The sequence below is a fragment of the Carcharodon carcharias genome (genome assembly GCF_017639515.1).
Source record: "Carcharodon carcharias isolate sCarCar2 chromosome 36 unlocalized genomic scaffold, sCarCar2.pri SUPER_36_unloc_1, whole genome shotgun sequence".
NCBI lineage: Eukaryota > Metazoa > Chordata > Chondrichthyes > Lamniformes > Lamnidae > Carcharodon > Carcharodon carcharias.
In genome coordinates, this window is record NW_024470726.1 from 167,484 (window position 1) to 191,842 (window position 24,359).

The following is a 24,359-nucleotide window of genomic DNA, read 5'->3' on the forward strand; positions in this document are numbered from 1 at the left end:
CTGACCCTCCGACAGTGCGGCGCTCCCTCAGTACTGACCCTCCGACAGTGCGGCGCTCCCTCAGTACTGACCCTCCGACAGTGCGGCGCTCCCTCAGTACTGACCCTCCGACAGTGCGGCGCTCCCTCAGTACTGACCCTCCGACAGTGCGGCGCTCCCTCAGTACTGACCCTCCGACAGTGCGGCGCTCCCTCAGTACTGACCCTCCGACAGTGCAGCAGGCGGAGTTGTGGCCAATACCTATCTCTGCCAACACTGACAATGAAACAGATGATCTGGGTCATTATCAAACTGATCTTTCTGGGTTCGTGCTGTGTACGAATTTCCTGCATTACACCAGTGATTACAATCGAAAAGAGAGTGCTTCATGGGCTGCAAAGTGCTTTGGGAAGTCTCGAGGTTCGGGATAGACGCTGTACAGACACGCACACACACACGTAGAAGCTGCAAGGTCCCTTTTATTCAGCATTTCACCGTCAGCCGGGGAAGCAGACATTGAAACAAGTGGAATTGTAACGCTAATCGCTAGGCAGGCCTGTGTTCAGAGAGAGTGACCAACAAGGTCCAAACATGACCTCTCTGTTGCAACTATTTAATCGGTTCGTGTGACAAGAATACAGGACTGTCAGGGGAAAAGGTGTAGGAGGCACCCTGTCCTGTTTGGGGAGGGTTGAAAAGAGGTGGGGGAGGGGGTAGGACCCCTTCCATTTCAATCGGCCATCGCGATGGTGGCCAGCAAGAGCCAACGCTCGACTGCATCTCCTCCTGTGTGGGAACTGTGGTTAAAATGGCTGCTACAAGTTGCCGAGCTATTTGACTGGGGCAGGCTTCCCGGACGATCCCAATCCCGCTTGACAATCACGTCCTGGCAATTTTTTTTTGGGGGGTGGGGGGGGGGGGTGGCGCGTGGAGTTGCGTGTTCCCCGGGCAGTGATGAGGCGCAGGAACGCCAGGCTGATTGGAGCGTCTCCTCCTTGTAGATACCCCGCAACTACAATCCTGTTGCCGTTAGCGTGCGGGGCGCTGGGCTGGACCTCCAGACAGCGCCCCGACACCCCATCAGTTACGCACGTGATCCTGGTACTATCCTCCACTTGCTGCGTTTGGCCGGGGGCTTTGCTGCAGTTTCGCCCGCGAGTTCTGCTTGCCGCAGCTCGCAGAGGTTCTTTCAATAGACTCTGTTTGTTGTTTGCTAGGTTAAATCCAATTCTGTTTGTCGAGCAAGTAGATTCTGTTTGTTGTTTGCCAAGGAAATAGACTCTGTTTGTTGTTTGCTAGGTCAATCCAATTCTGTTTGTCGGGCAAGTAGATCCTGTTTGTCGTTTACCAAGGAAATAGACTCTGTTTGCTGGCAGACCCAAGCTTAAGTACCGTCCCGCTTCCACTGGCCGATGTAGTGGTGTCAATAATCAGTTTTTATTAGCAATAACATCAATGGAAAACAAAATCAATCTTTTTGTTCTCCGCACTGTCCCATCAGTTATGTGTGTTTTTTTTTAAAAAGTCCGGTCCCCACGCTCCATTAGGGCTTCAGCTTCAGCCAGGGTTGGCATATGGTGAGGATCGAGAGGATGGAGGAAGAGAGGCCGCAGAAGGCCACCACCCCGGGGCTGGTCTTGAGCAGGCCCAGCCGGTCCAGGGGGATGAAGAGGTCGCAGCAGTTCTTCAGGACGTCCAGCAGCAAGGGGGGGTTGCTTCTCAGCACACGGCACAGCAGGCACAGCTGGGCCCGCGCCCTGCCGCCCAGCGCGATGCCGGCCGCACCCCCACCTACTACCTCCGTGCCTGCTTTGCCCTGGCTCCGGGCCTCGCGTTCCGCCAGCACGCTGATCTCGTAGGCGTCGCGGCTCAGGTTCATGATGAGCGCGAATAGGAAGTACCTGTGGTGATGGTGGTGGTGGTGGTGGGGTGGGGGGGTGGGGGGGGGGTGGAAAAGGGAACGGAACAAGAGAACAGAATGAGACGAACGGCGCAACACCATAAAGGTAAAGATCTACACAGGAAGGGGGAGGGGGATTGGGGGAAAACTTACACCCAAGGAGCCAGGGCTCGTCGTAAGAGATGTACCGACCCCCACAGGGCTGTCCACAGGGGTGTTATCGAACAAAATTCGACCCCGAGCCACGTGAGGAGATAGTAGGGCCAGGCGACCAAAGCCTTAGTCAAAGAGGTGGGTTTTAAGGAGCGTCTTAGAGGAGGAGAGAGAGGGAGGGAGGGGCGGAGAGGTTTAGGGAGGGAATTCCAGAGCTCAGGCACCCCCCCCCATCCCCCCTCCAGGCAGCTGAAGGCACGGACTCCAATGGTGGAGCGATGGGAATCGGGGGACGGGCGAGAGGCCGGAACTGGAGGAGCGCAGAGATCTCGGAGGGTTCGTGGAAGGGTCATGGAGAAGGGATTTGAAAACAAGGACCAGGAGGTGTTGCTGGACTGGGTGCCAATGGAGGTCGGCGTTTGGTGGGGAGGGGGGGGGGGAACGACAGGGGGCGGGGCGGGGGGGGCGTGCGGTGGGGAGACGGGAGTGGTGAGATTTTTTTTGGATGAGTTGACATGGGGCCATGTCAACCAGGGAAGCACTGGAAAAGTATTCTGCCTCAAGGAGGGCCTTGGAGAGGGTGCACAGAGGGTGCGGAGAATGGGACCCGGGATGAGGGACTTCAGTCCGTGTGGGAGAGACTGGGAGAAGCTGGGATTGTTCTCCTCAGAGCGGAGAAGGTTAAGGGGGAGATTGAATCGAGGCGTTCGGAATCAGGAAGGGGGTTTTGGACAGAGTAAATAAGGAGAAACTGTTTCCACTGGGCAAGGGGGTCGGTAACCAGAGGGGACACAGATTGAAGAGAATCGGGGAAAGAACCAGAGGGGGAGATGAGGAGAGTTTTGTTTCCAGAGCGAGTTATTAGGGTTTGGGATTCCTGATTAAAAGGGAACTGGATAAATGCCTGAAAGGGATTTGTGTGCAGGGCTATGGTGGAGGGGGGTGGGGTGGGAAACGGACCCTGAGCAAGGTGGGGAGTGGGACGAACTGGACCGCTCTTTCAAAGAGGCCGGCACAGACGTCAGACGGGCTGAACTTGCCTGCTCACCTGCGGCGTAGTGGGGAGGGATATCCGGCGGTTTGTGCCGCGGCCATGGGGAGGGGGAGGTGGTGGTGGTGGGGTGGGGGGGGGGTGGTAGGGGGCACGGTGCGGGCACAGCGGCAGACGTCCCTACCTGAAGGAGCGCTGGCTCCACTTGTCCTGATCCAGCGAGGGGGCCAGGCCCACCTTGCCGGCCCACAGCAGGTTGTCACAGCCGAAGTACATGGCCCGGTTCAGGTGGCCGATGGTGATGCAGAAACGCTGCACCAGGTCTGACAGGTGGATGGCCCGCTTGGCGGCCTCGAGTGATTCGGCCGAGTTGCCCAACCTGAACACTTCGGTAGAAAGCAGAGAGGGAGAGAAAAAAAACATTGTGGCTAATTGAATTTCTATAGCGCCTTCCAACAGCTCGGGTGTTGCACAGGCAAGTGAGCGCTTCCCTCAAACGAAATCGGGATGCAGGAAACAGAGCAGAATTTGTGCACAGCAAGATCCCACAAGCAGCACTGTAATGATGACCCAGATCACTTGCCCTTTTAGTGACGTTTGTTGAGGGATCAATTTTGGCTCCGGGACAATGGGGGACAACTAACCCCCCCCTCCCCCACCGCCCACCTTCTTCCATTAGCAGCCATGGGGTCTTTTACACCCACCTGAGGGGGCAGATGGGGGCCGCAGTTCAATGTCACGTCTGAAAGGCAGCACCTCCAACAATGCAGCTCTCCCTCAGTACTGGCAATGGGAAGAGTCAGCCTGGATTATGGGCTCCAGCTGCTGGAATGGGACCCGATACCACAAGCCTTCTGACTGCGAGGGGAGCCAGTTCCCAACTGCACTCCTACTTTACCAGAATAAAAATATCCCGAGAAAGTTCACAGTGTAGAGGGAGCTTTACTCTGTATCTAACCCCGTCCTGTACCTGTCCTGGGAGTGTTTGATGGGGACAGCGTAGAGGGAGCTTTACTCTGTATCTAACCCCGTGCTGTACCTGTCCTGGGAGTGTTTGATGGGGACAGTGTAGAGGGAGCTTTACTCTGTATCTAACCCCGTGCTGTACCTGTCCTGGGAGTGTTTGATGGGGACAGCGTAGAGGGAGCTTTACTCTGTATCTAACCCCGTGCTGTACCTGTCCTGGGAGTGTTTGATGGGGACAGTGTAGAGGGAGCTTTACTCTGTATCTAACCCCGTGCTGTACCTGTCCTGGGAGTGTTTGATGGGGACAGTGTAGAGGGAGTTTTACTCTGTATCTAACCCCGTGCTGTACCTGTCCTGGGAGTGTTTGATGGGGACAGTGTAGAGGGAGCTTTACTCTGTATCTAACGCCGTGCTGTACCAGCCCTGTGAGTGTTTGATGGGGACAGTGCAGAGGGAGCTTTACTCTGTATCTAACCCCGTGCTGTACCTGTCCTGGGAGTGTTTGATGGGGACAGTGTAGGGGGAGCTTTACTCTGTATCTAACCCCGTGCTGTACCTGTACTGGGAGTGTTTGATGGGGACAGTGTAGAGGGAGCTTTACTCTGTATCTGACCCCATGCTGTACCTGCCCTGGGAGTGTTTTGAGTTACGGTTAATCTGTATATACTGGACGGTCTAAATGGGATGTGCAGGATATGAATCATTACATTGCTGACGCCCTTGACCTCGATGAATGCAGAGGAAGAGAGGATGTGAAGAGTTACTGAAGTTCAGACTGTCATACTCACACTTGCGCCCCAAGCTGAGGTGAGCCTCCAGTTGCTTGACTAGAATAACCAGCTCTGGACTCGCCCCACTCTTCTGTAGTGAGTAAGCCAACAAAGCAGAGGCATACTGAGCAGCCCTGAGAAACACAAAGCAGGTTATGTTCTCAAAGTGTATTATATCATCCAATCCCCCCCTCACCCACCCAACCCACCAACCACCAACCAACATTTCTCCACATGCCGCTCTCAAAAAGGCTCATTCTCACGTGAAAACATCGGCGCTTTGTCAGGCCCGGACTCCAACCGTTCGAGTCCCCATCCAGGGAGTCAGGGGCATAATCAAGGTCGACGCTCCCCATGCCAGCACTGGAGGGAGTGCTGAACTGTCGGAGGTGACGTCTTTCCGACGAGATATTAAAACCGAAGCCCCCGTCTGCCTGTTCGTTTTGCATTCCTGTCACCATGCAGTGAGCGCTCTTGTTGCAAGTGAGAGCAGCTGTTACGAATTGGGGAAAGGTTAGTTCTTAAGCATATCCAGCATTTTCTGTTTTTGTTTCAGATTTCCAGCATCCGCAGTACTTTGCTTTTATCCTTACTTTTATATTCAATTCCTATCGTAATAAAGGATAGCATTCCATTAGCCTTCTTAATTACTTGCTGTACCTGCATACTAACTTTTTCTGACTCATGTACTAGATCACCCAGATCCCTCTGCACCTCGGTATTCTGCAGTCGTTCTCTGTTTAGGTAATACTCTGTTTTTTTTATCCTTCCTGCCAAAGTGAACAACTGCACATTTTTCCATGTTAAACTCTATTCGCCAGATCTTTGCCCATTCACCCAACCTATCTATAAGGTTAGTTTCCGCAATAACCTTTGATATGGTTCCTTATCCAATGCCTTCTGGAAATCCAAGTACAGTACATCTACAGGCTCCCCTTTATTCACTGCGCATGTTACTCCTTCAAAAAACTCCAACAAATTGATTAAGCTTAATTTTCCTTTCACAAAACCATGCTGACTCTGCAACCTCCTTATGTCTTCTTCACAACATACTTTCCTACCTACCTTTGTGCCATCTGCAAATTTAGCCACCATAACTTTGTTCCCCTCATCTAATCCATTGATGTAAATTGTAAAAAGTTGAGGCCCCAGCACAGACCCCTGTGGGACTCCATTCGTCACATCCTGCCAATCCAAAAAAGACCCATTTATGCATACTCTCTGCTTTCTGCCAAGCAGCTAATCTTCTATTCAGGCTAATATGTTACCCCCTCCACCATGCGCTTTTATTTTCCACCATAACCTTTGATGTGGCACCTTATCAAATGCCTTCTGAAAACACAAGTTCAATACGTCTACAGGCTAGCCTTTATCCCAGCACGTTACTCCTTCAAAAAACTCCAATAAATCGATTAAACTTGATTTCCCTTTCACAAAACCATGCTGACTCTTCCCGATTACCTTGAGCTTTTTAAGTGCCCAGCTATAACCTCCTTAATGATCAATTCTAATAACTTCCCCACGACAGAAGCAAGTTCACTGGCCTATAGTTTCCTGTTTTCTGCCTCCCTCCCTTCTTGAATAGAGGGCTTATATTTGCTACTTTCCAGTCTGATGGAGCTTTCCCAGAATCTAGCGAATTTTGGAAAATTAACACCAGTGCATCCACTACCTCATTAGCCACCTCATTAAAGACCCTAAGATGTAGTCGATCAGGACCCGGAGACTGGTCAGCCCACAGCTCCATCAGTTTGCTCAGTACCGCTTCCCTAGCGATTGCAATTTCACCAAGTTCCTTTCTCCCGTTCACCTCCTGATTTGCAGCTATTACTGGAATGTTTTTTGTATCCTCTATAGTGAACACAGAAGCAAAATATTTGTTCATTTCTTCCACCATTTCCTTATTATTTACTACTAACTTCCTGCTGTCACTCTTTAGAGGATCAACACTCACTTTATTTACTCTTTTCCTTTTTGAATACCTGTAGAATCTCTCGCTATCTGTTCTTACATTTCTCTCTAGCTTCCTCTCATGCTCTGATTCATTTCTCCTGATCAACCTTTCAGTCATTCTCTGCTGTTCTTTATATCCTGACCAATCATCTGTCCTGCCACTCATCTTTGTGCAGTTCTCTGCTTTTTCCTTAAGTTTGATGCTTCCCTTAACTCCTTCAGTTAACCACAGATGGTGGGTCCTCTCCTTAGAATCTTTCTTTATGGTAGGAACATACTTATTCTGAAATATCCCCTTAAATGCCTGCCATTGCTTCTTTATTGATCTTTCCTCTAGTAAAGGGACCCAGTTCACTTCAGCTAGCTCAGCTTTCATGCCCACATAGTTACCCTTATTTAAGTTTAAGATACGGGTCTTAGACCCACTCTTCTCACATTCAAATTGAATGTAAAATTCAATCATATTGTGGTTGCTGCTACCTAGAGGTGCCTTTACTCTGTGTAATGTGACAGGATTAATTAATAACCTCACTGCCAAGTCTAATATAACCTGCCTGGGAAAACTCAGCAGGTCTGACAGCATCTGCGGAGAAGAACATGGTTAACGTTTCGAGTCCGTATGACTCTTCAACGGAACTAAGAAGAAATAGAAGAGGTGAAATATAAGCTGGTTTGGGGGGTGGGGGGTCAAGTAGAGCCGGACAGAGGGCCAGTGATAAGTGGAGATAGCCAAAAGATGTCATAGACAAAAGGACAAAGAGGTGTTGAAAGTGGTAATATTAACTAAGGAATGTGCTAATAGGTGACATTAAGTGTAGAAAGCAGGACGAACAAGGTACAGATAGCCCTAATGGGAGTGGGGTGGGGGGGAAGGGATCGAAATAGGCTAAAAGGTAGAGATAAAACAATGGATGGAAATACATTTAAAAATAATGGAAATAGGTGGGAAAAGAAAAATCTATATAAATTATTGGGAAAAAAGTGGGGATCGGAAAGGGGTTGGGGATGGAGGAGGGAGTTCATGATCTAAAATTGTTGAACTCAATATTCAGTCCGGAAGGCTGTAAAGTGCCTAGTCGGAAGATGAGGTACTGTTCCTCCAGTTTGCGTTGAGCTGCACTGGAATATTGCAGCAGGCCAAGGACGGACATGTGGGCATGAGAGCAGGGTGGAGTGTTGAAATGACAAGTGACAGGGAGGTCTGGGTCATACAGACAGACCGAAGGTGTTCTGCAAAGCGGTCACCCAGTCTGCGTTTGGTCTCTCCAATGTAGAGGAGACCGCATTGGGAGCAGTGAATGCAGTAGACTAAATTGAGGGAAGTGCAAGTGAAATGCTGCTTCACTTGAAAGGAGTGTTTGGGCCCTTGGACTGTGAGGAGAGGGAAAGTAAAGGGGCAGGCACTGCATCTTCTGCGGTTGCATGGGAATGTGCCGTGGGAAGGGGTTGAGGTGTAGGGGGTGATGGAGGAGTGGACCAGGGTGTCCCGGAGGCAATGATCCCTGTGGAATGCCACCAGGGCTATCTGTACCTTGCTCGTCCTGCTTTCTACCCTTAATGTCACCTATTAGCACATTCCTTAGATAATATCACCACCTTCGACACCTCTTTGTCCTTTTGTCTATGACATCTTTTGGCAATCTCCACCTATCACTGGCTCTCTATCCAGCTCCACTTGTCCCAACCCCCACCCACCCTTAAACCAGCTTATATTTCACCTCTTTTCTATTTCTCCTTAGTTCTGTTGAAGGGTCATATGGACTCGAAACGTTAACTGTGTCCCTCTCCGCAGATGCTGTCAGACCTGCTGAGTTTTTCCAGGTATTTTTATTTTTGTTTTGGATTTCCAGCATCCGCAGTTTTTTTGCTTTTAAAATAACCTGCCCTCTGGTTGGTTCCAGAAAGTAGGTTACATGTTCTAAATATTTATTAAAATTGTAAAAAAAAATATATTTTTTAAATGGTCTCAGTGCTCAATTTTCTGCAAATGGGTGAAAATCTGAAAACACCTTTGCAAAAGTGCAGGGGAGGGGGAAGGGGCAGGTTATTGTTGTAATCTCCCCAGTGTGCTCTCTCACCAGCTTGACTAGCAGCAACGAGATGGGGGCGTGGTTGAGTTGATTGAGCGACAGGTCTGCCCAGCCAATCGCTTCGCAGGGTCCAGCCCAACGCGGCGCAAAGCCGCCAATCCGCGACGGCGGTGGGCGGGACGGCCGCCATCACGTTGGGTTACGCGGGCGGAGGCGCCATTAATGAGGCGGCCGGCTCGGCTACAAATGTCTGCCCAGAGGGTGGGGGAGAAGGGGTTGGGCTTTAATCTGGCCTTTCTCCCGTTACCTGAAGATACGCTCCCGGCCCTGGCTCTGCGCCGTGAAGCGGACCCAGGGATCCATTTTCTTTTATCTATGTTTTTTTGGGCCGCTTCAGCTCCCGGGGCTGGAGGACATGGCAACTTCCGGTGACGGTTCCAGCTTCCGGTAGGGGGGGGGGGGTGGGTAGGGAGATATAGAGAGAGAGGGGGGGGGGGAAGACCACGTGAGTGTCCTGAGCCAATCAGGCACCAGCACTTCTTATCCTGACGTCAGAAGGCAGTAAATACATGGCCAAGGTCACATGACACCTGTAACTCTTGAGTTCAAACAATTAAAACTAAATTAACAAAATTAGGATAAATCAAGCACAGCCCCTAATTCAGGTCAGCTGTAAAGCTAAGAACAAAGTTCACATGACACCTGTTACAGGACATTCACCCCTTTGCACCAGACGTGTGCTCACGGCCCACATCATGTATCATACATGTGAAAACACGCCAGCCTTCGGCCACAGGAGCATTTAGGCCATTCGGCCCTTCAATACGGGCAGGGTAATACGTCACACGTGATAGTATGTGGCGTAATTTTTTAAAATATTCACTCACGGGATGAGGGGAAGCCGGGATTTGTCGCCCATTCCCCTCCCCCACCTCCCCCCCACGATGAGAAAGGTGTGGTGAGCCACTGCCTCAAATACAGCGCACTGCCCTTGCTCGGCCATTGAGGAGGGGCGGTTAAGAGCCAACCCTGTGGCTATGGGTCTGGAGTCCCGTGTAGGCCAGACCGGGGAAGAATGGCAGATTTCCCTTCCCTAAAGGGGCATTACAGACGAACGTAAGAATTAGGAGCAGGGGAAGGCCCCCTCGAGCCTGCTCTACCGTTCAATAAGATGATGGCTGGTCAGATTGCAATCTCATTACTGAGCCAACAGCAATCCAGTCATCTCATGGTCACCATTATTGAGTTTTATATTCCAGATCTATTTCATTAATTGAATTTAAATTCCTCCCCCTCCTGGTGGGATTTGATCTCGTCTCCAGACTATCAGTTAAGTCCGATAATGTTATCATTATGCTATTGCACCCATTTGCAATAATGCACCAGAGAAGGAGGCCATTTGGCCTTCCTGTACAGACTCTTTGAAGGAATTATCCAGTTAGTCCCAGTCCCCCTTGCTCTTTCCCCATTTCCTTCAGGGTCAGTGTACAGGGGGCTTTACTCTGTACCTAACTCCATGCTTTATCTGTCCTGGGAGTGTTTGATGGGGACAGTGTCAAGGGAGCTTTACTCTGTATCTAACCCCGTGCTGTACCTGTCCTGGGAGTGTTTGATAGGGACAGTGTAGAGTGAGCTTTACTCTGTATCTAACCCCGTGCTGTACCTGTCCTGGGAGTGGTTGATGGGTACAGTGTAGAGGGAGCTTTACTCTATATCTAACCCCATGCTGTACCTGTCCTGGGAGTGTTTGATGGGGACAGTGTCTGATGAGAGAGTGGCCTTTAATCGACTAACATTCCTCGTTTTAATCTACAAAGGGGAGACATTTTTGGAGAGCTGGGCACAGCAACGAGGGACCGAATGGCCTAGGCCTTTGCATGATATGTAACCCTAGAATGGGGAATGTCACAGGTTATGGGCTCGGGGCATCAGAGAAGTTACTGAAAAGAGATTTAACCCCCAGTTGTCAGGCTGCTGGGTGAAGAGGGTTGGATTCATTTGGAATGCAGCCGAGAGCTCAATTTGGACGCTTGCCTCTTGTTCGAGATGCACCTCCCCCCACCCCCTGCCTGAATGAGTGGGAGCCGCTGAACTGCGAATGGCATCCACCCCTGCAGCCTGCTGCTCGAGTCTGGATGTTCACCTTTGCTGCTCCTCTGAAGGGCACGGAGCTCACCGAAGCCTCACATGCGATTGGCCATGAGTCCGCCCTCCTGCAGGTGCGCACGCCCACCTGTGACCTCCTTGCCCGGCCGGCCGGCTGTGTGCCACGTAGCGAGCGGACTCTCTCACCCCTCGTCCCTGCTGCTCCGGCCCTGCGATGCCAGGGCTGAAGATTCACCTCCTTTTCTGTGTCCTCCTGGCTCGGGGAGGGTCTCCCACTGAAGGCCCAGGTATGGCTCTCTGTTTAACCTACAGGAAGACATTGCATTTTTCAAGCGCCTTTCACAACCTCGTAAGCCAATGAGCTATTTCCAAAGTCCAGTGGCTGTATTGTTGTGCAAAACACTGCAACTGATTTGTGCACAGCAAGCTCCCACAAACAGCAATGGCGAGATTCTATGTTCTTTTTAGTGATGTTGACTGAGGGACAAATATTGGGCTCAGGACAACAAGGAGAAATCCTCTCCTCCTCACACAGCTCTTTTTGCAATAGTGGGGATTTTTTACAGGCATCCAAGAGGCCAGATAATACCTCAAATTAATGCCTCACCTGAAAGACCGGCATCTCCGACAGTGCAGCATTCCCTCAATACTGACCCTCCAACAGTGTGGCACTCACTCAGTACTGACCCTCCGACAGTGCGACACTCCCTCAGCACTGACCCTCCGACAGTGCGGTGCTCCCTCAGTACTGACCTCCGACAGTGCGACACTCCCTCAGTACTGACCCTCCGACAGTGCGACACTCCCTCAGTACTGACCCTCCGACAGTGCAACACTCCCTCAGTACTGACCCTCCAACAGTGCGGCGCTCCCTCAGTACTGACCCTCCAACAGTGCGGCACTCCCTCAGTACTGACCGTCTGACAGTGCAGCACTCCCTCAGTACTGACCCTCCGACAGTGTGACACTCCCTCAGTACTGACCATCCAACAGTGCGGCACTCCCTCAGTACTGACCCTCCGACAGTGCGGCGCTCCCTCAGCATTGACCCTCCGACAGTGCGGCACTCCCTCAGTACAAACCAACAGATAGGGCAACACCAACTCAATGCTGACCTTCCGCCAGTACAGCACTTTCTCAGTCCTGACCCTGTGATAGGGCAACGGTCCCTCAGTACTGACCCTCTGACAGTGCGGCGCTCCCTCAGCACTGACTCTCCGACAGTGCGGCACTCCCTCAGTACTGACCCTCCGACAGTGCGGCGCTGCCTCAGTACAGACCCTCTGATAGGGCAACACTCCCTCAGTACTGACCCTCCAACAAGGTGGCATGCCCGCAGTACTGCATTGCGAGAATTGCTGTGGATTATGGATCCAGGTCTCTGGAGTGAGACTCAAACTCACAACCTTCTGAGGGAGAGAGAGAGAGAGAAAGCGACCCACTGAGTAGCGATGCACCGTGGAGCAGCAGAGATATGACTTGTGGAATATTGCAGATGCAGGCTGAATAAATGATTCAGTGGTCGCACGATGCAATGTTAACAAAAGGAAGGAGGAGAGGAGCTGTCCTGATTTGAGACCCTGTTGGAGAAGGTGTCAGAGTGGGAGAGGGTAAAATGAGTCTCAGTGTCAACACAGTGAAGCTTCAGAGAGCAGGAGAGTGAATGAACGGCCATAGAGGAATCAGTAAAATAAGAGACAGGATTGTGATGGGAGCAGAGAGAGTGCTCAGAACAATTGCTTGATGACAACTTTCATTCATATAGCACCTGTAGCTCAGTAAAAACGTTCCTAGTTTACAGTCACGTGATCAGACAGAATTTGACCCTGAGCCATATTGGGAGATTTTAGGGACAAGTGGCCAAAAGCTCAGTCAAAGAGGTCGGCTTTAAGGAGCGTCTTAAAGGAAGAGAGAGGGAGAGAGGTTTAGTGAGGGAATTCGGGAGGTTAGGGCCCCAGGCAGCTTGGAGGGTTGTAGGGGCTGGAGGACGTTACGGAGATAGGGAGGGGTGTAGGGGCTGGAGGAGGTTACAGAGATAGGGAGGGGTGTAGGGGCTGGAGGAGGTTACAGAGATAGGGAGGGGTTTAGGGGCTGGAGGACGTTACGGAGATAGGGAGGGGTGTAGGGGCTGGAGGAGGTTACAGAGATAGGGAGGGGTGTAGGGGCTGGAGGAGGTTACAGAGATAGGGAGGGGTGTAGGGGCTGGAGGACGTTACGGAGATAGGGAGGGGTGTAGGGGCTGGAGGAGGTTACAGAGATAGGGAGGGGTGTAGGGGCTGGAGGAGGTTACAGAGATAGGGAGGGGTGTAGGGGCTGGAGGAGGTTACAGAGATAGGGAGGGGTGTAGGGGCTGGAGGACGTTACGGAGATAGGGAGGGGTGTAGGGGCTGGAGGAGGTTACAGAGATAGGGAGGGGTGTAGGGGCTGGAGGAGGTTACAGAGATAGGGAGGGGTGTCGGGGCTGGAGGAGGTTACAGAGATAGGGAGGGGTGTAGGGGCTGGAGGAGGTTACAGAGATAGGGAGGGGTGTAGGGGCTGGAGGACGTTACGGAGATAGGGAGGGGTGTAGGGGCTGGAGGAGGTTACAGAGATAGGGAGGGGTGTAGGGGCTGGAGGAGGTTACAGAGATAGGGAGGGGTGTAGGGGCTGGAGGAGGTTACAGAGATAGGGAGGGGTGTAGGGGCTGGAGGAGGTTACAGAGATAGGGAGGGGTGTAGGGGCTGGAGTAGGTTACAAAGATAGGGAGGGGTGTAGGGGCTGGAGGAGGTTACAGAGATAGGGAGAGGTGTAGGGGCTGGAGGAGGTTACAGAGATAGGGAGGGGTGTAGGGGCTGGAGGAGTTTACAGAGATAGGGAGGGGTGTAGGGGCTGGGGGAGGTTACAGAGATAGGGAGGGGTGTAGGGGCTGGGGGAAGTTACAGAGATAGGGAGGGGCGTGGGGGCTGCAGGAGGTTACAGAGATAGGGAGGGGTGTAGGGGCTGGAAGGGGTTACAGAGATAGGGAGGTTTGTAGGGGCTGGAGGAGGTTACAGAGATAGGGAGGGTGTAGGGGCTGGAGGAGGTTACAGAGATAGGGAGGGGTGTAGGGGCTGGAAGGGGTTACAGAGATAGTGAGGGGTGTAGGTGCTGGAGGGGGTTACAGAGATAGGGAGGGGTGTAGGGGCTGGAGGAGTTTACAGAGATAGGGAGGGGTGTAGGGGCTGGAGGAGGTTACAGAGATAGGGAAGGGTGTATGCGCTGGAGGAGGTTACAGAGATAGGGAGGGGTGTAGGGGCTGGAGGAGGTTACAGAGATAGGGAGGGTTGTAGAGGCTGGAGGAGGTTACAGAGATGGGGGGTGTAGGGGCTGGAGGAGATTTCAGAGATAGGGAGGGGTGTAGGGACTGGAGGAGGTTACAGAGATAGGGAGGGGTGTAGGGGCTGGAGGAGGTTACAGAGATAGGGAGGGGTGTAGGGGCTGGAGGAGGTTACAGAGATAGGGAGGGGTGTAGGGGCTGGAGGAGGTTACAGAGATAGTGAGGGGTGTAGGGGCTGGAGGAGGTTACAGAGATAGGGAGGGTTGTAGGGGCTGGAGGAGGTTACAGAGATAGGGAGGGGTGTAGGGGCTGGAAGGGGTTACAGAGATAGTGAGGGGTGTAGGGGCTGGAGGTGGTTACAGAGATAGAGAGGGGTGTAGGGGCCGGAGAAGGTTACAGAGATAGGGAGGGGTGTAGGGGCTGGAGGGGGTTACAGAGATAGGGAGGGGTGTAGGGGCTGGTGGAGTTTACAGAGATAGGGAGGGGTGTAGGGGCTGGAGGAGGTTACAGAGATAGGGAGGGGTGTAGGGGCTGGAGGAGGTTACAGAGATAGGGAGGGGCGTAGGGGCTGGAGGAGGTTACAGAGATAGGGAGGGGTGTAGGGGCTGGAGGAGGTTACAGAGATAGGGAGGGGTGTAGGGGCTGGAGGAGGTTACAGAGATAGGGAGGGGTGTAGAGGCTGGAGGAGGTTACAGAGATAGGGAGGGGTGTAGGGACTGGAGGGGGTTACAGAGATAGGGAGCGTTGTAGGGGCTGGAGGGGGTTACAGAGATAGGGTGGGTTGTAGGGGCTGGAGGAGTTTACAGAGATAGGGAGGGGTGTAGGGGCTTTAGGAGGTTACAGAGATAGGGAGGGTGATGCCATGAATGGATTTGTGCACAAGGGAGAGAATTTTAAAATCGGGGTGTTGCCTGACCGGGAGCCAGTGTAGTCCAGGGAGCACGGTGGGTGGTGGGTGAATGGGATTCGGTGCGAGTTCGGGGATGGAGGCAGCAGATCAGGAGGAGCTGAGGTTTTGTGGGCGTGTGCGAGGCAGACCAGCTGAGCGCCGAAGCGGTCGATGATAAATGCCATTGTGGAAGGTGTCCAGGAACACTCTGTTCTTGTCCCTCTGATGGCCTCTGGACCGAGGGACATGAAGTGTGTCATTCTGAGCACAGTGTGTACAGCGGCCGTCAGTCCAAGGGGTAAGTATACCTTGGCGAGACTCGTAGCCATGGTGAGGTGACCTTTGCGCAGCAGACGCTCGGCTGAAGGAGGAGAAATTATGGGGCTGGTTTTAAGCTGTAAAAATAATAACCTGAATTTCACCTCAAACACCCCGTTGGCTGTCGATTTCTGGGTCAGTGTTGCCCAGAACTCTCCAGCCCCCACCGACTCACCTCAATCGTCTTGTTCCTTGCAGAGAAGCGATGGCTGGTCGACAACATGAAAAGTATGAGGTACGTTTGCCCACGAGGCGGCTCTGTTTCAGTGATCACGAGGTAACTATATCCTGGAAGATCTGGACACCACCAAAAATAGGGGTCGGATAAAACTGGGGGTCAGGATATAAAAAAATATTCTTCCATGGGGATGTGGGTGTCGTTGGGCAAGTCCAGCATGTGTTGCCCATCCTTAAGTGCCCCCTTGAACTGAGTGGTCTCGCTCGGCCACTTCAGAGGGGCAGGTAAGAGTCAACCACGTGGCTGTGGGTCTGGAGTCACATGTAGGCCAGACCGGGTAAGGATGGCAGTTTTCCCTTCCCTAAAGGGGACATTAGTGACCCAGATGGGGTCTTTACGACAACTGATAGTTTCACGCTCGCCATTACTGAGACTAGCTTTCAACTCCAGATTTATCAACTCATTGAATCTAAATTTCCACCAGTTCCTGCGGCGGGATTCGAACCCAGGTCCCCCAGGGTATCAGCCTGGGCAAATTGTCCTCCTAAGGGCTGTCGCTTATTCATTTTATCTTTGAAATCGGGCAAAAGCAACTTACTTTTCGTGTGGCAAAGGGGTGTGGAAACATAGTAATGTTCCTGGACTGGTTATCCAGCGGCCTGGACTAATGCTCTGGGGGACAAAAAAAAACCCATCTGGGTCACTAATGCCCCTATTAGGAGGGAAATCTGCCGTCCTTACCCGGTCTGGCCCACAGGTAACTCCAGACCCACAGCCACGTGGTTGACTCTTAACTAACCACCACCCCCCAAAATAGCCGACCAAGGCCACTCGGTTGTATTCAAGATGGCGGCTCATCCCCCCCCCTGCTTTCTCAAGTGCGATTCGGGGTAGGCAGTGCTCACACACTGAGAGCGTCTCCCGCAGTGGTCACGTGAAGGGAGTTTGCAACGCGCAAGAGGCCGGAATGCGTTTGCGCCCGTCTCACTCCCTCTCTCTCGCTCTCGCTCTCTATGCCCCCTTTGACCTTCAGGCCGCTCCCTGTCTCTCCAGGGCCTCTGAGCACAGCTTGTCGAGCCCTGGGGGTAACTGAGCGGTGATAGTCTCGGCACGCAGGGCAGGCCATTCAGGACTGGGACGAGGAGAAACCTCTTCACTCGGAGGGTGGTGAACCCGTGGAACTCCCTACCCCGGAGGCCGAGTCACCGAATATGTTTTAAGAAGGAGATAGATTTCCGGACGCTAAAGGTGTCAAAGGGCATGGGGAGAGAGCGGGAGTGGGGGGGGGGTGTTGAGATAGAGGATCAGCCATGATCGTATTGAATGGCGGAGCAGGCTCGAAGGGCCGAATGGCCTCCTCCTGCTCCTATCTCTCCGTGTCACGATGATCGGCTGCCACCTCCTTTGCAGCTCTTCAAGAGAGGAAGGGAGCGTCGGCCAAATCACAGAGTCCCAGAATCTTTACAGGGCGGGAGGAGGCTATTCGGCCCATCCGATCTGCACTGGCTCCCCCCGGAAGAGCATTCCGCCCCTTCCCCCCACCCCTCCCCCACCCCCGTATAACCTCGCACACCCTTGCCTTTCAAGATGGCTGGATCGTATCAGCCCCAGCGAGAGCACCGTGCGTGCGGATCCGCTCACTGCATTACGGGAAGGGTGTGAACCAGGCCGGAGACATTGGAGAACGTCTGCCCAGAAATTGGAGGACGTTAGCCACCAGGGAAGGTCTGGATAGGACCGGGCTTGCCCTCTACCGAAACGCAGGAGGCTGAGGGCACCCAGAGGATGGCGAGTGTCTGGAAATCACTGCCCGCAGAGCTGGTAGAGTCGGTGACCCTCGTCTCATTTACCGTAAATTGCGGTGTACGAGTCGACCGGGCACACGAGCCGACACCGCTCTCGCGGCCCCAAACACCACGCTTCCTCCGTGTATAAGCCGACCCCCCCCTCTGTTTTTTAGACAGGCTGTGCCACACCGGCATCGGGTACTCGGCTCGCAATTCATCACCGCGCGGGTTGGACGTTTCACTTATAACCAGGCACCGAGGGATTCGAGCGGGCGATACGGGCTGCGCTGCGGTGGTGCACAGGGGGGAGGGAGCACACGACACCTCCACGCCGGAGCTGACCACCCCTCCACCCCGCCAGCAGCCCCCCCCACCCCCGCCACACTACCCCAACCCAACACCCGGCACACGCGCCCAATTCTAACCGTCACGGTCTTCTCTCTCTCTCTCTCTCTCTCTCCCCTACCCCCCCCACCCCGTCCAGCCAGCTCAGCAACAAGACCAAGGAGAGGGTCTGGGACTTTGCTTGCAAGGCGTCCTTCCGAGGGTTTATCAACTGCAGCTGGACGGACTACGTCAACAGCGTCGACGAAAGCATCAACTTCTCCTGCCCCCCCGAGTCCCTGATCTCCGGGGTGGAGAACCTGCGGGTCCCCCCGCACAAGGACCGCAGGTAATTCTTTCCCCGGGCTTTTCCTCCGCCGATTTTCTTGGACCAGATCGTCTGCTTCCTCACGGTCCCTTGCCCAGGCCCTCCTCCCGGCGCTTTCACACGCCCCCTGGGTGCCATCTTGGCACCCCTGCAGGGATGAGCTGCCTGTCAGGAACGCTTGCAGCTGCAGACGTCCGCCATTAGATGGGGCTGCCAGGCTCGGGAGGCGCTGGTCCCCACATCTGACCCTGACAGCATCGCTGGGTCTCTGTGTGTTCCATGCTGTGCAGAAACCAAATTCTTCTCTCCCTCTCTGTCTCAGCCCCTTTCCCTCTCTCTCCCACTCTCGCTCTCACTCTCCTGCACCCCCCCTCTCTCACTCTCTTGCCCCCCCCTCTCCCTCTCTCTCTCCGTCTCACTCTCTTGCCCCCCTCTCTCTCTCTCTTCCTGCCTCTCTCTCCCCCTCTCCTCCACTTTCTCTCTCTCATTCCTTCCCTCTCCCTCCGTCTTTCTCTCCCTCTCCCTCGCTCCCTGACACTCCCGTTTTCCCTCTCAACCTTATTCTCTCTCCCCCTTTCTCCCTCTCCCACTCTCTCCATCCCTCTCTCTCCCGCCCTCTCTTTCTCGCCTCCTCTCTCCCTCTCTTTCTCTTCCTTGCTCCCTCCCTCTTCTTCCCTCTCTCCCACCCCTCTCCCTCCCTCCCTCTCCCTCCCTCCCCCATCTCTGTCCTTCTCTACCCCTTCCTCTCCCCCCTCTTTTCCCCTCTCTCTCCCTCTCCCTCTATCCCCTCCTCTCTCTTCCTTTCTCTCCCTCTCTCTTCCCCCTCCCTCTTTCCCTCCTGCTCTCTCCCTCCCGCTCTCCCTCTCTCTCCCTCCCACTCTCCCTCTCTCTCCCTCCCACTCTCCCTCCCTCCCCCTCACTTTCCCATCTCCTCTCTCTCTCTCTCTCCCTCCCCTCACTTTCCCATCCCCTCTCTCTCTCCCTCCCTCCCCCTCACTTTCCCATCTCCTCTCTCACTCTCCCTCCCTCCCCCTCACTTTCCCATCCCCTCTCTCTCTCCCTCCCTCCCCCTCACTTTCCCATCCCCTCTCTCCCTCATTCCCCCTCACTTTCCCATCCCCTCTCTCCCTCATTCCCCCTCACTTTCCCATCCCCTCTCTCCCTCATTTCCCCTCACTTTCCCATCCCCCCTCTCTCTCCCTCATTCCCCCTCACTTTCCCATCCCCTCTCTCTCCCTCCCTCCCCCTCACTTTCCCTCCCCTCTCTCTCCCTCATTCCCCCTCACTTTCCATCCCCTCTCTCTCCCTCCCTCCCCCTCACTTTCCCATCCCCTCTCTCCCTCATTCCCCCTCACTTTCCCATCCCCTCTCTCCCTCATTCCCCCTCACTTTCCCATCCCCTCTCTCCCTCATTCCCCCTCACTTTCCCATCCCCTCTCTCTCCCTCCCTCCCCCTCACTTTCCCTCCCCTCTCTCTCCCTCATTCCCCCTCACATTCCCATCCCCCTCTCTCTCCCTCCCTCCCCCTCACTTTCCCTCCCCTCTCTCTCCCTCATTCCCCCTCACTTTCCCATCCCCTCTCTCTCCCTCCCTCCCCTCACTTTCCCATCCCCTCTCTCTCCCTCCCTCCCCTCACTTTCCCTCCCCTCTCTCTCCCTCCCTCCCCCTCACTTTCCCATCCCCTCTCTCCCTCATTCCCCCTCACTTTCCCATCCCCTCTCTCCCTCATTCCCCCTCACTTTCCCATCCCCTCTCTCCCTCATTTCCCCTCACTTTCCCATCCCCCCTCTCTCTCCCTCATTCCCCCTCACTTTCCCATCCCCTCTCTCTCCCTCCCTCCCCTCACTTTCCCATCCCCTCTCTCTCTCCCTCCCTCCCCCTCACTTTCCCATCCCCTCTCTCCCTCATTTCCCCTCACTTTCCCATCCCCTCTCTCTCCCTCCTTCCCCTCACTTTCCCTCCCCTCTCTCTCCCTCATTCCCCCTCACTTTCCCATCCCCTCTCTCTCCCTCCCTCCCCCTCACTTTCCCATCCCCTCTCTCCCTCATTCCCCCTCACTTTCCCATCCCCTCTCTCTCCCTCCCTCCCCCTCACTTTCCCTCCCCTCTCTCTCCCTCATTCCCCCTCACTTTCCCATCCCCTCTCTCTCCCTCCCTCCCCCTCACTTTCCCTCCCCTCTCTCTCCCTCATTCCCCCTCACTTTCCCATCCCCTCTCTCTCCCTCCCTCCCCTCACTTTCCCATCCCCTCTCTCTCCCTCCCTCCCCTCACTTTCCCATCCCCTCTCTCTCCCTCCCTCCCCTCACTTTCCCTCCCCTCTCTCTCCCTCCCTCCCCCTCACTTTCCCATCCCCTCTCTCCCTCATTCCCCCTCACTTTCCCATCCCCTCTCTCTCCCTCCCTCCCCCTCACTTTCCCTCCCCTCTCTCTCCCTCATTCCCCCTCACTTTCCCATCCCCTCTCTCTCCCTCCCTCCCCTCACTTTCCCATCCCCTCTCTCTCCCTCCCTCCCCTCACTTTCCCTCCCCTCTCTCTCCCTCCCTCCCCCTCACTTTCCCATCCCCTCTCTCTCTCCATCACCACCTTACAGATCGCACCAGAATGATACTGAATTTTAAAGGGTTAAATTATGAGGAATGGCTACATGAACCCGACTTATATATACCCACCGAGTGTAGAAGACTGAGGTGGGAGAGGCGATCTGTTCAAGACCATCGCAGCACAGAAGGAGGCCATTCATCCCATCGAGTCCATCCTAGCTCTCTCTGGATCAATCCGGTCAGTCCCATCCGCCCCCCGCCCTGCTCTCTCCCCTCGAGCACCTGTCCAATTCCCTTTTGAAATCATTCACCCTCTCCACTACCCCCACCCTCATGGGCAGCGAGTTCCGGGTCATTACCCCTCGCTGGGTTAAAAAGAGTCCCCCCTCACATTCCGGCACCCCCACCCTCCAGCTATATATCTCTCTCCCAAAACCTTCAACCTGTGACCACCCACTCCTTGTGCCGTCAGCCAATGGGAACAGCTTTTCTCTTGCCTCCCTTATCTAAACCCGTCATCATCTTGCACCCCCCACTCTATCAGATTTCCCCTCCCTCTCCTTCGCTCCAAGGAAGACCCCCCCCCCCCCCAGCTTCTCCAACCTAACCCTGCTGCTAAAATGCTCCTCCACCCACCTCCCCCCCCTACCGCCATTTTGTCAATCAGCGTTTCTCCGAATCTGCCCAGCTCACCGCCTCCCCCCACTCCTGGACTCCGAACCCTCTCTTCCCCCTCTCCGCGGGAATTGAGGCACTCCGCACCATCTCGCAACCTCGGCTCCGTCACTCCCAGATTCCTGGTCCCTCGCGTGGCACAACCCCACCCCCACCACCCAACCCTGCCGCAGTGCAGGACTGACGGAGTGCTGCACTGTCGGAGGAAACACCGTCACGTGGCTGTTCATGGGACCAGGCTGTGCGCAAATCGGTCGCCATCTTTGCCCAAGACCCTCCTTCACTTCTGTAGGCCTCGTTCCTTCACTAGGTTCCTTCACTAGGTTGCTCCCTCCCCCGCCCCTTCCCTGTTCTCTCGCTGGTGCGGGTGTGGGATGAGCAGCACTAGCGTTAAGAGGCGTCAGGGTTAATAACTCACCCCCTACCTTTGTGTCCATTTCAGGTGGAAGTTCTACTGCTGTGAGAAGTGGTCCGTGTGCTACACCAAATGCAATTGGACCCAATACATCAACGAGTCCAACGAGTACTTCAGCTGGCAGGTCCCGGAAGGTTTCTACCTGGTGGGGGCCATCCGTTACCATGACAACGTGGTCAAGTAAGTACACACCACCCCCCTCCCACCCCATTTGCCCCGTGACCCTTTCAAACCTTCTGTACCTCTCACCCCCTCCCCCAACCCCTTGATTTTCTCTCCCCTCCCCTTCCCTTCCCGCACACTCTGATGCTGGAGGACCCGGATGGAAAGAGCTAGGGTGAGCTTTTCAACTGCAGGAGCCGTCGCAACATGACCTCAATTCCGCTGACCCCCCCTCAACCCCCCGTCGGGATTGAAGGGCGAGGTAGGGTCGGGGGTTGCTTGGGGGGGGGGGGGGCGGGTGTCGGGATCTACTCTGCTTCAAGGCTCAGCTCCTGGTCTGGGGACTCGCTCCCTACCCATGGCCTCTTCTGGGGAACCAGCATCCCAGCCACAATGGGAAGACTGATCCCAATCTTGGGACCCGCCAGACCCTCGGATCTGCGCCCCTTTCCCGAAGGGTCCGAGATCCGACCTGACAGTCAGAGCCAAAGATGGTGTCGGCCCAATGTTGACCGGCTGGTGGCCATTCTGCCCATCCTATCTCTTCAACCATGAAAGCCCTCACTGTGTGTTAACTGACAACTTCATTGGCGAGACCGGTAGAGAATTCTTTTTGACCCAGTTGCATGGTAATGTGAAGTTAAGGGGTATGAATACCGGCTCCTTCTATCGAAATGTGTCCAAGTCTCTCCGGGTTTCCCTCGTAAGTTGGTAACCGGTTGCTATGACCGAAGCCTTCCCAAAGGCCCCTGAACGTGCCCCCTGACTCTTTTGCCTTCTCTTACAGCAAACGCCGATGGCAGTACCGATACTGTGCGATGTTCCCTGTAGCCCTTACAGACTACTGATTGGCAATCCGCTGTGACCCCAGTGTTCTCAATAAAAAGAGGGATGATTCCCGTCAGCCTGGCGAGTCTTGTCTTCATTCGTCTCTGTCTCCTCCTTGGACCAGTGCCTGGCGGCTTTTCTCCACCCCTCGCGGACCGGGAGAGTTTGGCACCTGTCGGGGGTAGGGGGACACTAATGGGGGGGGGGAGGGTATGTGGTCTTGAGGGGGACTGTTGAGGGTAGGAGACAGGTCGGTAGAGATGGTGGCTCTGCAGCTAAACCAGGAGCTCCCAGGCGTACTGGGGACTGTGATTGGACAGCACTTGATGAACAACCCCGAGTGCGCCAAGAATGACACCGACAGCCAATTTAAGATTTATCAGCCGGGCTCACAATGCGGCTCACTTACACCTGCTGGAAGCTGCGTACATTCATATGCAGGATCTGTCCCCTGCAGCCAAAAGGAAGGTGTCCAGGCACTGTGCCTCCTTCCGAATTGAACAAAAGTGTGGGGGTCAATAGTCCCCTGGTGCGTGCTCCATGGCAACACCTCGACCAATTAGAATCGACTTGCTATCCAGTCTGTGCCCCTTTTTTCATGCACTGTAAACTGTTCTCCTGTTTGAAATTTGGTATTCTTGCATTTGTCCTGACGAGTGCAAGATGAAAAGCTTCGACAGCCTGCGTCCTTTCTCAGCAACGTGCAGGATTACAGACTATATACGGTTCAGAACCAGGCCGTTTGGCCCAATCAGCCCATGTGGCATTTGTGCCCCACTCGAGATTAGACAGGGTGGACTGTTCAGAGGGGGATATTAGACAGGGGGGGGAGGGTGCTATTCAGAGGGGGGGATTAGACGGGGGAGATGTTGAGAGGGGAGGGTTAGACAAGGGGCATATCAGAGGGGCGATTAGACAGGGGGCTGTTCAGAGAGGGGATTAAACGTGGAGGGACTGTTTAAAGATGGAGATTAGACAGGGGGGTTTTCAGAGATGGAGATTAGATGGATGGGCAGTTCAGAGGGGGAGATTAGGTGTGGAGGGCAGTTCAGAGGGGGGAGATTAAGTAGGGGGGGTGCCTGTTCAGAGGGGGCGGGGGGGGGGGGGGGTTAAACCAGGGGGGCTATTCAGTGGGGGAGATTAGACCGGGCAGACTGTTCAAAGGGGGATTAGACGGGGGGCTGGGGGGGTGGTGTTCAGAGATGGAGATTAGATGGGGGGTGCAGTTCAGAGGGGGATTAGACAGTGGGGAGTGTTTGGGGTGGGAGATTAGATGGGGGTGCTGTTCAGAGAGGCAGGGTTAGACCAGTGCGGGGGCTGTTCAAAGGGGGGATTAGATGGTGGGGCGGAGAGGCTGTTCGGGGGGGAGATTAGACGGGGAGGCTGTTAGCATACCTGAAAAGTTTCACACCAGGAGGGGTGTAGGGGAGGAAATGAACCAAAGCGATCTGCCTGTGTGAAAATGGGACACCAGACAGGTGAAAGGCTGCAATGTGCCTTTGTGAAGTGGCTCTGGTAAAGGCTGCAGTGGTTTTCATTGAGTTGATCCCGTGATCCAGGACTCTTGTGCTCTTCAGGCTGTTCCCAGGGAATGCACACTGAGATTAACATCGATTACTGTTCTATAGGATAACAAGGGGCTGCAGACTGTGTAATACTTCAGTCTTCCAAAAAAAATCTACTTTATTCTTAAAATGTTCTTAAAATTAGAAGGTTGTTCGACTCTGTGATAAAGTGTAATCCAGTTCAATCCCTTTAAGTACTGTATGTGGCA

General features: G+C 54.2%; 2 protein-coding genes across 5 annotated transcripts; one reads left to right on the forward strand and one right to left on the reverse strand.

The window, feature by feature from the left end:
• Positions 1 to 440: 440 nt before the first annotated feature.
• pex11b (peroxisomal biogenesis factor 11 beta) lies at positions 441 to 9,185 on the reverse strand. Its single transcript, XM_041181541.1, has 4 exons — positions 9,050 to 9,185; positions 4,778 to 4,893; positions 3,208 to 3,409; positions 441 to 1,880 (listed from the first exon to the last, which is right to left on the reverse strand). The coding sequence occupies exons 1-4, from the start codon at positions 9,103 to 9,105 to the stop codon at positions 1,523 to 1,525; spliced, it is 732 nt and encodes a 243-aa protein (XP_041037475.1). The 5' UTR covers positions 9,106 to 9,185; the 3' UTR covers positions 441 to 1,522.
• A 1,260-nt stretch (positions 9,186 to 10,445) lies between these two features.
• Positions 10,446 to 22,646, forward strand: LOC121274304 (hemagglutinin/amebocyte aggregation factor-like). 4 transcript variants are annotated; one of them, XM_041181542.1, is made up of 5 exons: positions 10,446 to 11,135; positions 15,549 to 15,627; positions 17,800 to 17,988; positions 21,623 to 21,775; positions 22,545 to 22,646. In XM_041181542.1, the coding sequence occupies exons 1-5, from the start codon at positions 11,063 to 11,065 to the stop codon at positions 22,603 to 22,605; spliced, it is 555 nt and encodes a 184-aa protein (XP_041037476.1). In that variant the 5' UTR covers positions 10,446 to 11,062; the 3' UTR covers positions 22,606 to 22,646. The 4 variants fall into 4 exon arrangements, with proteins under 4 accessions (XP_041037476.1, XP_041037477.1, XP_041037478.1 ...); XM_041181543.1 differs by having other exon boundaries at positions 15,549 to 15,585; XM_041181544.1 differs by lacking the exon at positions 17,800 to 17,988.
• The last annotated feature ends 1,713 nt before the right edge of the window (positions 22,647 to 24,359 follow it).

Bases quoted from the DNA above. Each gene is read 5' to 3' on its own strand.
- pex11b (XM_041181541.1), bottom strand. From the start codon at position 9,105: ATGGATCCCTGGGTCCGCTTCACGGCGCAGAGCCAGGGCCGGGAGCGT. The intron at 4,894-9,049 runs GTAACGGGAGAA...TGTGTTTCTCAG, and splicing joins GGCCGGGAGCGTATCTTCAG to GGCTGCTCAGTATGCCTCTG. The intron at 1,881-3,207 runs GTAGGGACGTCT...CCATCACCACAG, and splicing joins TGGAGCCAGCGCTCCTTCAG to GTACTTCCTATTCGCGCTCA.
- LOC121274304 (XM_041181542.1), top strand. From the start codon at position 11,063: ATGCCAGGGCTGAAGATTCACCTCCTTTTCTGTGTCCTCCTGGCTCGG. The intron at 11,136-15,548 runs GTATGGCTCTCT...TGTTCCTTGCAG, and splicing joins GTCTCCCACTGAAGGCCCAG to AGAAGCGATGGCTGGTCGAC. The intron at 21,776-22,544 runs GTAAGTACACAC...CTTCTCTTACAG, and splicing joins TACCATGACAACGTGGTCAA to CAAACGCCGATGGCAGTACC.